A 16,282-nucleotide genomic window follows, 5' to 3' on the forward strand; every position below is an offset into this window, starting at 1 on the left:
ATAATTGTTGCTGTATGGCACGGTGAGGGGTGGCCTGTGTGTTTGAAACTTAATTGGATATTTGGGAGGAATAGCCTCAGTCCTGGGATAGAAATAAGTTAGGGCCCGAGGGATAATGCAAGTTTCCCCGTTTCCAGGTGGCCAGTTTAAGATATAGTCTGATGCTCTGGGGTCTCTGAAGTTGACCACCACTAGGTCTCCCTCTATATCTTTAGTTCTACTCCCCAGCCAGTTAAGCCGTCTGACGTGCACTATATCCCCATCTATATTGGGCGCTATCGGCCTGTAAGTCCTCAACCAATGGATAATTTTATTTTTGAGATCTGCGTATCCCTCCTTCTTGTTTTCTGCTAACGGGGGGACCCCAGTCAAAACTACCACATAGGGCACTGCTTCTGGGGGAATCTCCACTTGTGGCACCTTTTTCCGTGGTATTCTATTAAAGCTACCTACCCCATGGTCGTTCTGGTTGTTTTTACTTGACGGGGCCTTTAGGCCTGGTTTTTTTGGGTCACCACCCTTTTCAATTACAGGTGCATTTAACTGTTTTGGAGGCAATGGGTTTTGAGCGGGGAAATCAACCCTACCCTGTTGTTGCGTGGTATTTTTGGCCGCCTGAGCTGATACAGTTGGATTTTTTGGAACGGTGGTAGAAGGGGGCCTGGCTATAGGTGTAGGGTGTTCCACCCCATTCCCATTCCCCTGAGTTTTAGTCATAGTAACCATGCTAGATATGGCAGTTTCCAGTATGGTCAGTCTGATTTCCACCTTTTTAATGGACTCATTAATAGGTAATAGGAGTGATCTCAGCAAAAACTCCAAATTCCCTATTAATGTTAGGGGAGGGGGAGTAGCTGGTACTGTGGCTCCAGCATTGCTGACAGGAACCACAGCCTGTGCAACTGCTTCTAGTGAACTATTTACAAGTGGTGGAACTACTGCTGGTGTAGACTCCGACTCCTCTGCTAGGGTAATCTTAGTTGTATTGAGGGTTTTTGCCCCTTTACCAAATTCAGTGTGCGAGATTTTAGCTTTACCTGGTGCCACCCTTAGTTTCCTCCTTTTTTTACTAGGTGGCGGGCAATGAATCTGGGCAGCAACTAAATGCTTAGGTTTCTGTTTCCTAGGCTTAGTTATGGCAGTGATGCGACTAGGACTAGGGGTAGGAGAAACAGTTATAATGTTATCCGAGGGCAAGCAAGGTGTGGATACAAAATCACGAAACAAAAGAGGAACGCCTTCCTGACTAGCATTATCCCCACTCAAATCTACAGAGCCTTCCTCCCGGGTCACAACAATCAGGGAGCTGTCGCTAAGGGGTGTGTGTTTCATGCTCTCAATTGAGCGGCGCCGCTCGGCCCTACGCTCGGCTAAAATAGAGTCCTTTTCACCCTCACTCTGAACCTTGGAGAAATAATTGTCCAATGACCCATTGCGTAACCTTCCTTTTTTTCCAGGGGTTTCCTCTTCTGTAGACATATTCGACGTGGCAGGGCACAGGCTACTAAACAGCAGATATTAGGGGGTGGGCCCAGCCCAGCCTACTCTGGCCTACGAGGGCCTCAGAGGGCCCGCCCTTTGCCCGGGCTTCGCCCCGAGCTACGTCCCGCGCGCGTCCCGCTGCGCGAGACAAGTAGACTGATTATAACCTCCTAGACGAGGGGGGCGGAGCCGCTGCGGGAAGAGGCTTCAGGTGTTGGAGTGCCTCGCAGTCCCGCAGCGGTGTGGGCGGAGGGCGGGTCCTGGTGCAAACGATGGCAGCTTGGGGCCAAGAGCCGCGTCCCAAGGCAAAACAGCAAACAAAGTCACAGCGCCTCGGCAGCAGAAGCCGAGGCAGGAGAAACGACCCTCAGCACAGGTCAGCCCACGTTGTAAGATGAGTAGCACCCGCGCAGCGGGTGCTGCGAAAGTTATACAGACACACCGGGCGGGGGGCGGAGCCGCTGCGGGAAGAGGCTTCAGGTGTTGGAGTGCCTCGCAGTCCCGCAGCGGTATGGGCGGAGGGCGGGTCCTGGTGCAAACGATGGCAGCTCGGGGCCAAGAGCCGCGTCCCAAGGCAAAACAGCAAACAAAGTCACAGTGCCTCGGCAGCAGAAGCCGAGGCAGGAGAAACGACCCTCAGCACAGGTCAGCCCACGTTGTAAGATGAGTAGCACCCGCGCAGCGGGTGCTGCGAAAGTTATACAGACACACCGGGCGGGGCGCGGAGCCGCTGCGGGAAGAGGCTTCAGGTGTTGGAGTGCCTCGCAGTCCCGCAGCGGTGTGGGCGGAGGGCGGGTCCTGGTGCAAACGATGGCAGCTCGGGGCCAAGAGCCGCGTCCCAAGGCAAAACAGCAAACAAAGTCACAGCGCCTCGGCAGCAGAAGCCGAGGCAGGAGAAACGACCCTCAGCACAGGTCAGCCCACGTTGTAAGATGAGTAGCACCCGCGCAGCGGGTGCTTGCGAAAGTTATACAGACACACCGGGCGGGGGGCGGAGCCGCTGCGGGAAGAGGCTTCAGGTGTTGGAGTGCCTCGCAGTCCCGCAGCGGTGTGGGCGGAGGGCGGGTCCTGGTGCAAACGATGGCAGCTCGGGGCCAAGAGCCGCGTCCCAAGGCAAAACAGCAAACAAAGTCACAGCGCCTCGGCAGCAGAAGCCGAGGCAGGAGAAACGACCCTCAGCACAGGTCAGCCCACGTTGTAAGATGAGTAGCACCCGCGCAGCGGGTGCTGCGAAAGTTATACAGACACACCGGGCGGGGGGCGGAGCCGCTGCGGGAAGAGGCTTCAGGTGTTGGAGTGCCTCGCAGTCCCGCAGCGGTGTGGGCGGAGGGCGGGTCCTGGTGCAAACGATGGCAGCTCGGGGCCAAGAGCCGCGTCCCAAGGCAAAACAGCAAACAAAGTCACAGCGCCTCGGCAGCAGAAGCCGAGGCAGGAGAAACGACCCTCAGCACAGGTCAGCCCACGTTGTAAGATGAGTAGCACCCGCGCAGCGGGTGCTGCGAAAGTTATACAGACACACCGGGCGGGGGGCGGAGCCGCTGCGGGAAGAGGCTTCAGGTGTTGGAGTGCCTCGCAGTCCCGCAGCGGTGTGGGCGGAGGGCGGGTCCTGGTGCAAACGATGGCAGCTCGGGGCCAAGAGCCGCGTCCCAAGGCAAAACAGCAAACAAAGTCACAGCGCCTCGGCAGCAGAAGCCGAGGCAGGAGAAACGACCCTCAGCACAGGTCAGCCCACGTTGTAAGATGAGTAGCATGTATGGATATATACATATAGGGTTTATACTGGCTAACCGCATTGCAGTCTGTTAATGCCATTAAGGTATTGATATGACGTAAGAAACAATCTGACGAGGTAAAAAATGAGGCCAACGAAAGTGGTGTGTAAATACCACTAGAGGCCTAAGATGGCATTCATGGACGATAACACAGCATTAAATATTATTAGTAAGACATGTAAAAAAATATGGGATGAAGTATGTACTACGGTATAAGGATATTGCAAATCACCAAGGAATTCCCTCATTACAAAGAGGAACTTGGGCTAAAGCAGTGCTCTTTTTGAAAAGTCACAACCCAAACCCTATTTTAAATCCTCATTGCCATGCTCTTCTTTATAAAGATATAAAGGAAAAACAGTATCCCAACAGGTATGAATGGAAAGGCAATTTATATTGCATGCACAATGCATTACAACGGTCAGAAAAAGGAGACACTTATTCACAAAGATTTAAAGTCAAAAAGTTGATCTTTAGTTTCTTGATATTTAAGTCATAGAAGGACAAATTCATGAGACAAAAATTATGTACAGCACACAGTTCAAGGATTCAATTGACAAACGATAAGACTTGGTGCTCAACATATACAAGTGATATGTGGCAGCACAAGTGAAAAAAGTGAACAGCGATAAACGGCGCGGGGTGAGCAAAGTGAAATATATACAGTGACTAGCTCAACATGTGACAAGGAATCAATGACTTTATGTTGCACAATTCGCAATTTTAATTGGAGTCACAACAGGGTGCGCCTATAAATTGCGCTGTGAAGTCGACGGCGTTTCGGTCCTTAACCAATGTGGACCATCTTCAGGACTAGGTTGTGTCGTTTGGGGTGCTGTAGGCGGGTTGAAAATCAGCCCTGATCCGAAGGATCCGGCGGGAGCCGTCTTTTCATCTAGGTACTGAGTCTTCTAGATGGATAGGTGAAGCGTCACTTCGTGAACGCGGTAATTTTTATATTGAAGGCCAGGGACCTGGAACAATACAGGAGCTGATCGCGTAATGAATACGGGTCGGCGTACCAGCCAGAGGTCAGGAAGCCTACGATCGGCGTGTGAAGTATGTACTACGGTATAAGGATATTGCAAATCACCAAGGAATTCCCTCATTACAAAGAGAACCTTGGGCTAAAGCAGTGCTCTTTTTGAAAAGTCACAACCCAAACCTTATTTTAAATCCTCATTGCCATGCTCTTCTTTAAAAAAGAGACACCACTGTGGCATATAAATAAGTATAAAATGTATGCTGTGAAAATAAAGCCAATGCCAATATGCACATTATAAATGGCTGGAAACTATACTTTAAACAATTTAATGTAAGGCACTTGAAAAGTAGGTGCAAGTCAACGTGTGGTAAACTGCAAAATTCTTAGTTCTTGTAATGACTTCAGCAGTGCAATAGAGTGCCATAAAAGTCACCTTGTGAACCAATAACTATTTTTTTAAAAAAAAGAGACCAGAACAAAGCTGGAATGCTAGTTACACCTTTAATTATTTAAACCTCGGCCTGGCTTGCTAACTTTGCCTTTCAATCTGCCTGCTGGCAATGCGGCATCACCAGTGTAATACATTATTACAGTAAAGTAGCTATGCCATTTTCTTATCACAGATGAGTTGTGGTTATATACCACCACCACGTCCACAACCACCACGTCCACAACCACCACGTCCACCACCACGTCCACCACCACGTCCACCACCACCACGTCCACCACATCCACCACATCCACCACCACCACTACGTCCACCACCACCACTACGTCCACCACCACACCCACCTCCACCTCCACCATGTCCACCACCACCGCCACGTCCACCACCACCACCACATCCACCACCACCACATCCACCACCACCACATCCACCACCACCATGTCCACCACCACGTCCACCACCACGTCCACCACCACCACATTCACCACATCGACCACCACTACTTCCACCACCACTACGTCCACCACCACTACGTCCACACCCACCACGACCACGACCACGACCACGACCACCATGTCCACCACCAAGTCCACCACTACATCCACATCCACCACTACATCCACATCCACCACTAGATCCACCACCACCACCGTGTCCACCACCACCACGTCGTCCACCACCACCACGTCCACCACCACCACCACCACGTCCACCACCACCACCACATGCACCACCACCACCACCACATCCACCACCACCATATCCACCACCACCACGTCCACAGCCACCACCTCCACATCCACCACCTCCACAGCCACCACCACCACTACGTCCACCACCATGTCCACCACCATGTCCACCACCATGTCCACCACCACACCCACATCCACCACCACGTCCACCACCACTACCACCACCACCACCACCACTACCACCACCACCACCACTACTACCACATCCACCACCACATCCACCACCACGGCCACCACCACGTCCATCACGAGGCCACTACCGCGTCCACCACGTCTACCTCCACCACCACACATCCACTACCACCACCAAGTCCACCACTACATCCACCACCACCATGTCCACCACTACCACCAAATCCACAACCACATCCACCACCACGTCCATCACCACCACATCTACCACCACATCCACCACCCCGTCTACCACCACCACGTCCACCACATCCACTACGTCCACCACCACTACGTCCACCACCACACCCACCTCCACCACCACCATGTCCACCACCACCACCACCACGTCCACCACCAGCACCACGGCCACCACCACATCCACCACAAGGCCACCTCACTCTATCTATCTATCTGTCGCCCTCCCTCTATCTATCTGTCGCCCTCCCTCTATCTGTCGCCCTCCCTCTATCTATCTGTCGCCCTCACTCTGTCTATCTGTCGCCCTCACTCTGTCTATCTGTCGCCCTCACTCTGTCTGTCTATCTATCGCCCTCACTCTATCTGTCTATCGCCCTCACTCTATCTGTCGCCCTCACTCTATCTATTGCCCTCCCTCTATCTATCTGTCGCCCTCCCTCTATCTATCTGTCGCCCTCCCTCTATCTATCTGTCGCCCTCCCTCTATCTATCTGTCGCCCTCCCTCTATCTATCTGTCGCCCTCCCTCTATCTATCTGTCGCCCTCCCTCTATCTATCTGTCGCCCTCACTCTATCTATCTATCGCCCTCACATTATCTGTCTATCTATCACACTCACTCTATCGCCCTCAATCTATCTATCGCCCTCTCTCTATTTATCTATCGCACTTACTCTATCTATCGCATCACCACAGCATCACTCAGCACCACCACAGCATCACTCAGGGGCACCACAGCCTCACTGAGGGGCACCACCAAATCACTATGCGCTACCACAGCATCACTGAACGCCACAGCATCACTCGTCGCCACCACAACAACACTCAACACCACCACAGCATCAATCTGTGCAACCATTCAACAACAACTGGTTCAAATATGTTCTCTCAATGTTTCAAGCTTTATTACAAATGTCACAAAAAGATGTTAATATTTCACTTCTGTTCTTGGATTTTCGTCACAATAAAATACACTGAACATAATCTTCACAAAAGTTATTTACAAAAGTTTAAGCTATTACCATTATACATTACAATAACTTTTATTTAAGTATTAATTATAAAAAAAAATAAAAGCCATTGTTATTTGTAATATTAATACATCTAAGTCAGGTAAATACAACACATGTTGCATTACAAATGCTATAGGTGTCACATTTGCGAAAGTTAAAACTATTGACATTGTAACTGACAAAGCTATTAATTTTGCTATTTTCAAAACCAACACATAAATAAAAAATGTGTCATTTACAATACCAATAGCTCAAACTTTCCTAATGCGAGACCTATTGCATTGCAAATGCTTGTTTTTTTAAACCTATCTTGTGGCAGCAAGGACATTTACACTGAAGACCCACATTCTCAGTGTATTTATTGTCTTTATCCTAAACATAAGTCAGCAGAATGTAAGATTTGTAAATCAGTCAATCAATCGGGAGCTTTATTTCGGTTCATGGAAACATACAAGTACACTTTAAGAGCATTAAACACATTAGAACGCTTTTAGTTTATTTACAGCAATCCTGGATCTAATATGCCAAACTGACAGCAAGTAATTTGAGATCGAGTAGATAATACTACTCCTGTTGTCTGTTTTACAATTTCTCATGGCATTGTGCCAATCTTTAATCTAGAGAAGCTGGCAAAGGGGGTCAATCCAGCATGCACGCTGCTTTACATAGGCGCAACAGAAAAATAAATGCTCTTCATTCTAGACAGCATTACAGCCCATAGGGCAAAGGTTAGTAAGGTTATCACTTTTGTTCCATGAGCAGGTAAAAGGCTGTGGGCCGAATCTTTAGCCTAAAAGTAATAAATAAGGCTTCTATGAATGGTGGATTAAAATAATCCTTGAATTCTTTGAATTTCGGGGCTCACTTAAAAGACAAGTAACAATCTGTAAGACTACCAGCACTTAAAATAGTGTTCCAGTAACAAGATTTTACAGTTTCTCTGGCACTTTCTGGTTTTGCGTGGGGTATGACCATTATTCTCACAGTCCTAACCTAGTCAACCAAGTTTTTATATGAGATAGCCAGGGAATTGTGTGTGACCAGTGGTTAGCACAAATCTCCCTAAGACTATCCTTCTAGGGTGCCAGTTCCTCTGTTGTCCATAACCTAATCCAATATAAACGTGGTTTTAGACTAGCCATATCCGAGATCGGTTTTAGGTTAACATTGAACCTTAGTGGAAGTAGTGGAGCACTAGTGGGAAGACTTAACAATGATTTCATAAAAGAATTGTCAGTACTTGAGTTCTCTCAAGTAACTGAAGCTTGCAAAAGCCCCACAACGCTACTCCAAATGCTTGTGCCTAATAAATCCCTAGGGCCGGTGAGATAAAATATGAAGAGGCCCGATTAGCAGACCTAATAATAGTCCCAGCTCTATGCTTTACAGTCCAAGAGCTTTTCTCAATCTGTGCGGTCCATCTATAGGAGTTGGAGAGTCTCGTCCCTAAATAGTCAAATTCAAAGACCCTTTCCAATATGGAGCCTTCCAGGACTACATTCTCCCAAGCTTTTGTCCGGGAATTGAACACCATGTATTTGGTTCTACTGCCATTTATTTACATGGTCTTTGCAGAAGAAACAGAACTTTTTTAGAAGGGTACATGAGCCCTCAGAGTTTTTGAGAGAAGTGTATCGTCTGTGTAGTAAGTGGGTTCAGCTGATGGTAAAAGAAAAAACTCCAAAGAAGATTCTGAATAAGCTTTATTGGTCGCCTGCTTGCCTCACTGGAACCTTCTCAACATTCTAAGGCAAGCTTCAGAATCAACAGTAGGAACAGTAAGGTATACAAGGGAGAAGGGGTGGAGGAAGGTACCAAGTGGGGAGGATCTAAATGATAACAGTCTGCAAATAACAAGCCCCGGACATTTAGTTCAGCCATTTTGAGGGGGGGGGGGGGGGGGGGTAATTCTCTCAGTTCAAGAGGTAAGTAATACAGCCTTTGATGAATAGCATGAAGAGTGTGGGTGCCAGGATGCACATACAATATATGTGGGAACACACACACACATTTATTATTTTTTTTATCACTTCACTATTTTATTGTGTGTATTTACTAAGACAGTGGTTTATTGTCTTTGCTATGACCAAGTTGGTACAGTAAATTGAAAATAATACTTAATGTCTGCAGCAAAGCAAGTGAAAACCTAAATAGCAATACAAGGTGTCTTTATTCCCAGGTAATTAATGGTTACATATGTTGTATTCTAGGATGAACATGAGCTCGTATTTCTGAACTACGCATACTCAAAGCTTCTAATGTATGATTTATTTAGTATTTAGTAGTTGAATGGTATGAATAATATGTGTAAACCTATTTACAACACCTGTCAAATCATTCTAGGGTACCAGAGACATCTGTGAATAAAGAAGTGAGAGTACAACTTTTGCAAGATATTGCTACTGAAGAGAGCAAGAAAGCAGACACTGACCAAAGACAAGCACAACGTGCTCTGGATTCGGCTGGGATTATTGCAGCAGCTACAGCTGCTGCTATTGCAACTGCTGCTCCTCTTTTGAAAGTCAGTGGTGTTTTCAATTTGTTCTGCATATTGATTATTGATGTCATCAACAGTGTAATAAGAAAACTTTGCTTTTGGATTTCTGATGCCTAGGATCAGAGTAAATCCTTTTAAACCTCTTTATTCTCTTAATTACTGTTCTCCGTCACGGTATTTTGACTGAAATCAGTAGCAAACCCCTGATAGAGAATAAGGATCACAAGTAAGTACGTTTTCATTCCCAAAGTTCTGTATATCTTCTCATACCAGATTCAAAGCTTCTGTCTGTATAAATGCCTTCATGTTCTGGCAGAAATGTTTTGTAAAGCGTTGTTTTCTGCCTCATGTAATGAAAACTGACATGGTAAGTGAGAGTCCTCCTGCACATAGTACAAGAGTTCCCATGAGCAGATCAGTGCATGTATAAATGTCTCCACATAATTGCTAATTCCATTCCAGACTCCGTCCTGGTATCCTTTGCCTAAGAAAGCTGCTTATATCGGGCCTTGATTTAGTTTTTCTCCCATTCAGAGGAGCATCAGATCATTTCTAAAAGTGTTGCTACTGTCTTGCCTAGTTCTTTCTTCAACTTATTCCAGTAACTGGATTCAGAGGAGCGTAGTTCCTGTTTGAAGTTCTCACTGCTATGGTTCAAAGAGGAGGTCGCTAACTTCTACCCCACACCTCCTCATCAGTGGTATAGTTTGGAGGAGATGTGATCATGGCCCTGCCAAGCACTTTATTGAGGATCCTCCTAGGTCAAATACTGAGCCAAGAACACTCCCTTCTTCGACCTTGAGAACTGTGAAGATCTGTTGAACTTCTTTATTTTAAAGATGTCAAAAACGTTAGACCTTTAAAAAGGATTTCCCAGTGGACTTCTCTTCTAGGTTTTTCATATCTCCAAATTTCCAGACATATTAAACGCTTTTTTATACCAATTACGTTGTTACAAGTTTTCGGTGCAGGATAGAATATGAAAATATTCTTAACATGACTACAGCCCTGCCTAGGGGTCTGCCTGAAGTACTAAATTGATAATCTTGCCTGTAACATCCTCCATATGCTAAACTCCTACCCCAGTCAGGGTCATGTGCCTAGAGCCTTAAAATATTCAATTGTTATGTGCCTATTTAAGAAGTCAACAGAAGATCCCATAGAGCTTGCCAACTACCGCCTTATCACCAATCTCCTGAATCTTGGCAAGATTTTGGAGTAACAGGTTGCCCATCAACTGTAGAACGTAATTGAAATGTATTAATTTCTCCATGGTAATCATTCATACTTTAGGCCAGCCAGAGGGACAGAGCACACACTCTCAGATATTATTCTTTCTTCCATTTTCATGATTCTGACAAACCAGGAGCCTTGATAGAACTCAACTTGTGTGTGGCTTGTAACACGGTGAGTCACGATATACTTTTAGAATTTCCACATTTCCCAAGACCTTACACACTTTGTGTGCTTTTGCCTACCAAACTGACCCTTCCGTCGAAAGGATCCTCCATTATCATTTCCCCCATATTGTCTAAGAGGAGCCCAACTAACAAAGGGACATTTCACAGGTAAATGTATCTTCCGTCACTCAAAAATCTAATGTCGATTAGGGTCCAGTCGCTCATCCTCAACATTGTTAGTTTCATGGAACCAATCAAGTTTCTGTTCACAATGTTTATTTACATATATGTAACCAAATATGAGTAATTGTATAAATAGCAAAGCTGAATGGGTTATTTAAATCCTATGATTGATTTATTGTCTTATGAGACAATGCTAGGTGTCTCCTTTTATATCTCTTTGATGTGAAAACACCAGGGTTATCTGGTAGGTTTTTACTGATGAACTGATTGGGGTAAATGTTGATATGTGTTTATTACATGCCTAATTTATACTCTAGACCCTGCTTTTGTCAAGAGCTACTCGCAAAACCCTATTGATTCTGATCACACCAGTTAAACTCATTTGTTTAGGTCCTCTGAAATATCAAACCTCTTGGGGTTAACAGAGTTCTAAAATCTCACAACAATGGCATTCTATTTGCAGAGATTCACACTCCTATTTTTAGATTATATAAATGGTAAGCCAGCAAAATGTTATAAAAAAAGACCGCTTTAATGTATTTCAGCATATTTGAGCAATTAATGCTTGTAGATTGGAGATACAATGCAATCTAAAATATAGAGTGGCTTTACAGTATAACAACCAATTAATAATCTGAAATTTCACTCCATAGATTTCTCCAGAACTCACAAATTGTTTTTTTCTGAGTGAATTATATCTGTTTTCGAACCACATCCTTTCAAATAATGCACACTTATAAAACCACTTCTAAACTGTCAAAAATTGGTGACCATGATTTTCTTATAAACATTCTAAACATCTTCTCTTCCAATCCTTCTAAAATTCCCAAAAATATAGTGTCTTTGTTGTAATACCTACACCAGACGTTTTAGATAGGTCCCTAAAAATATTTGTCCAATATTTTGTCAACTTTCCTATGTATTACAAACCTATCTAACCAAGTATAACATAGCATGTACGTGTAGTGCCCATATTCACCCCTTGTGAATCCTGGCGCATACTAAAAGATGTTTAATATAACCAGTTCCAATAATATAAATTTTCTCGACCTTGAAAGGATGGAAAGTGTAGGAAAGCCTCCAGGATTTGACCAGAAAGTTGATCAAACACAGATTCCTTGAGTGGTTGCACTAGTAATCTAAGTCATTACCCTTGTCTGTATCTTTCTCTTTGGATACGGTTGACTCACCTAAGCTGTCTTCATAACGTTGGAGCATTTCTTTAGAAATAGAGATGATAAAAGAATTTAAATAAAATGGTGGTGTCAAAACCCTTAAATTACACATACATTTAACTTTTTCTTCTAGACAACATGTGGTAGTGGAGAACCAAATGATGTGGTAGGGTTGAATACATGAAGTCAGGATGAGGCAAATTATGCAGCACATTCTGTGGCAGTATTTCACTATTTTGTAAGTTTAACACGTTACCTCCTTAGAAGCAGTTTAATGATGAACAACATTCAGCCACTGAAATGTGACTAGTGAGCTGACTGTAGTCATGCTCAGAAAAGATGGGTTGTTCATCCAAACCATTGATTCTGCTTGTGCTTCAAACCACTGCTCAGGCCATCAGCATGCTCATATGATCATCATGTTTGCTGAGGCTAAAAAACAAAAATATCTAGGGACTTGCGTGGGGTACTCAGGCCAAGGGTGCACATAGCAGTTTAGAACAGTATCTTACTGCACACCTCCATGCTTCCACAGCTGTCATCAAACAAGATGCAGATTCACCGAATGTGCACTGTAGAAATTACCCACTGATGGACTCCTTGCCTACTCTGACAGAGTGGATAGTCCTATCCAGCTACCCAGCCTCCTTCTTGAACTGTGACTTACTCCAGTATTGGAACTTTCATAGATTCCCATGCTTGTATCATTCCCCGTCGTTGGAATGAGAGTCCCCGGTATACATAAAATAGCAATAGAAACCATCACTAAAACAGAATCTAGGCCTATGCCCATTCCTGTTTTGCAACCTATCCACCTCTTTTTGTAAAAGAGACCAAAAAAATGAACAACCAATCAGATTGGCCTCCCTCCGGAGAGAAGCTCAGAACCTTAGATTTTCTACTTTATGTTGTGCAAGGGAGACTCCACTGAGCTGTGCTCAGTTTTTTTTTTATAGAACTTTGGTTCTACAACCTTTTCTACAGTTTTTTCTACTACAACTTCTTCAGGATGTCGGATAAATAGAAGAAGGCCCTCTTTAAGGCATGTGCTACTTGTGCTAAGAAGAGGTTATACATTGAAGATAAGCACAAGCATTGTATTTACTGCCTGTATCCAGACCATAAGGCTGCAGACTGTAAGATATGCCGCACCTTTTCTACCAAGACTTTACGTGATCGTGAAGGGCGCCTTTTGACCTGGCTCCAGAAGCTGAAGTCAAGAAAGAAGCCAGTGTCCAGTGACAGCGACGAAACATCTTCTGCGAACTCTTCCAGAAGGTCTGTAAAAAGGGGTAGAGCTTCTCCTTCAGAGAAATGCCCTGGTAAGGCCTTGAAAAAGATCTCTGATATGTCTAAAGGGCTTAGTCCTGTCAAATTTCGTCGCCAAGGTGTAAAGGAGAGGGAAGGGCTTTCAAAAGGAGTGAGTCTTGAGAGGAAATCCAGTTCTTCTCCAGCGTCACCTCCTGCGGCTTCAAAGAACTTCAGAAAGCCATCATCGTTGACCTCTGAGGTAACATCATCAAAAAAGACTCCCTCGTCGACGACGCCGTCATCGATTCCGTCGATGAAAACTCCAAAGGTACAGTCTTCTTCATCTTTCACCCCGTCGACGAGCTCGTCGACAGTGGTTTCCTCATCGCCGGTTCTGGCACAGAGCTCTGTGTCGACGATCTCAACGCCGGTGGTATTTGTATCGTCGACGATGACGACGTCGAGTGTGACCATGCCAACAACGTCGACTATGATGACGATGACATTGACGACTGTGTCGACGACGGTGATTTCTTCATCGACTTTTATTTCTTCGTCGTGGATGTTTAAAAAAAATTCGATTTTACTCAGAGTCAGAGTCAGAGTCAAAAATACTTTATTCGATTAACTTAAAATCATAAAAGTATACTACATAAAAAATATACAAATATACACATCTGTACATAAATCAATAATACAATTCTATTTTAAGATTTGTATAATTAATAGAAATTATAAACACGTATTAGAACAATAAAAAACAGTTGGGTGAAAAAATTAAAAGGAATTGGGTGAAAAAAGTAGACAACAGTTGAAAAACATTTAGAGACTTCATGTACCCTGAATCTAACATATTAATGAGGGTTTATATAAGATTACATTTACCGGGTTACTTGATCCCATAAAAAAGTCACCCTTAGAAAGGGTGACTCTTGTCACAATATAATTAGACTAGTCCTGTATACATACTGGCAATGGGGTTCTCAGTAATCTGTTCCGTTTAGCTCTCATAGCTGTTACCAAGAAATTTGCAACCCCAAACATCACAATAGGGGACATCATAAGTTGTAAAAACATCAATGCGGGCTTCACCTGCTTGAATTCCTTGTCCCTCAAAAGAGGTATGATATATTTTTTTCTGCCCCCAACAAAAAAAGGGCAGAAAAAAACAAAATGTATCAGGTCTTGATCAGTAAAGTTATCACATTTACATGGGACATTTTCGTTTGGAGTGCACCATTTCATATATTCACCCAATAAAAAATGCATTTGGTTAAAACGAAACTTCGTCAGAAGCCATCGATGATATGGTCTGTTCACAATAGTCAAATAAGGCTGTATAGTTATGGTTGTAATTAGTGAATAATGTGCCCTTACAGTTGGTTTCTCTATTTCCTGGGATTCGCGATGGATCATTCTGTAGTTCATGAAATGTACTTTTAACCAAGTAATATCATCTTTACACAGGCTTTCAGGATTAAAGTAGAGTTCTGGGCGACCCAGTTCTATAGCGATGGTTTTAATATGTGTCAACCATTTTATATCTTTGGCTCTATCTCGCCCCATGCAGTCGGTAATGATTTTGTGATTTAATGTCAAACTAGGATTCAGCCATATTTTGACCCAGAGAAGTAATAGGGCCATTTTAAGAGTATCCTCAGCATAGCCCATCCCCAATTCTGTATGTATTGCGAAAGAAGGGGTAGAGTGTGGTAAACCCATTAGGGAACGCAGGAATTTGTTTTCTTCTTTCTGAATTGGGGTAGGATCTTTATAACCCCATAACCCAGCGCCATATCTTGCTAGAGCCAAAGTTTTGGCTCTATACAAAGTCAATATGGCTTCTATGGGTTTACCTCCCAGTCTTTTTGCAAAACTCAGTATGGCCGCTGACGATCTGCGCACAGCCATCGCTTTATTTGTGATCTGGGGAGTCCAGGTGCCCATGTCATCGAATATTACTCCTAAATAGGTGAATATTTTAACTTTCGACAACTCCACACCATTGCATCGCAGAGTTTTTGTCATTTTCTTTCCTTTCCCCAGTGACATAACATGTGACTTTTCCATGTTCACAACCAGGTCTAGTTTCTGCATGAAAGCCCCAAAAGAATCGAGGAGCCGCTGAAGGCCATTTGGGGTTCTAGCTATAAGGACAGTATCATCGGCATACATCAGTACGGGTAATGGGGTCCCTCCCATATTGGGTATATCTGGTGTAGCAATAGATAAGATTTTATTCAGCGAGTTGATATACAAGGAGAACAGCATGGGGGCCAGGATGCACCCCTGCCGTACACCTCTGGCTGATCTAAACCCTGTAGTGCATTTCCCGTCCATTGTCATACGCACTGATGCAGTCAGATCCCTGTGCAGGTATGCTAAGAAATTTACAAGAGCCCGGTCCATGCCCAGCTCCAGGAGCATTGTCCACAGCCTCGACCTATTTACTAAGTCGAAGGCTGTGGACAAGTCCATAAAAGCCAGATGGATTGACCCCCTGGTGGCAACAGTATATTTACTGATAGTCATATGTAGATTTAGGCACTGGTCCTCCGTACCTCTCCCACTTCTAAATCCATATTGGGTGTTACACAAAATATCGTTTTCCTTTTCCCACTTATTAATTTTATCTAGGATAACTTTACCTAATATCTTGAACGAAGAATCGATCAAAGATATCGGTCTATAACACCTTGGGTCCCCCCTTTGACCTTTTTTGAAAATGGGAATTATGATGGAGTGTGCCCAGGACGCGGGTATGTTAGACTTGTCCATACATGCTAGATTAAAAACATTTGCAAGGACTATAGACCAAACGTGGGAGTGTGCCTTGTACATATCTGCGGGTACCCCGTCCGGGCCGGGTGCCTTGCCTCCCGCAGTGTTTTCTATGGCTTTTTGCACTTCCTTCACTGAGATTCTCAGCGGAGATTCTCTGGTGGTAAGTTCTA

The 16,282-nt window shown here is 44.6% G+C and overlaps 1 protein-coding gene across 3 annotated transcripts in view; it reads left to right on the forward strand.

Moving 5' to 3' along the window:
* Window positions 1-16,282, forward strand: part of KIAA0586 (KIAA0586 ortholog) — an 813,007-nt gene that overhangs the window by 187,724 nt on the left and 609,001 nt on the right. For all 3 annotated transcript variants that reach the window (XM_078660379.1, XM_078660377.1, XM_078660378.1), the window contains exon 5: window positions 9,166-9,343. In XM_078660379.1, coding sequence (XP_078516505.1) covers window positions 9,166-9,343 — 178 coding nt within the window. The remainder of the gene's footprint in view (window positions 1-9,165; window positions 9,344-16,282) is intronic.

The sequence above is a fragment of the Lissotriton helveticus genome, chromosome 9 (assembly GCF_964261635.1).
Source record: "Lissotriton helveticus chromosome 9, aLisHel1.1, whole genome shotgun sequence".
Taxonomy (NCBI): Eukaryota; Metazoa; Chordata; class Amphibia; order Caudata; family Salamandridae; genus Lissotriton; species Lissotriton helveticus.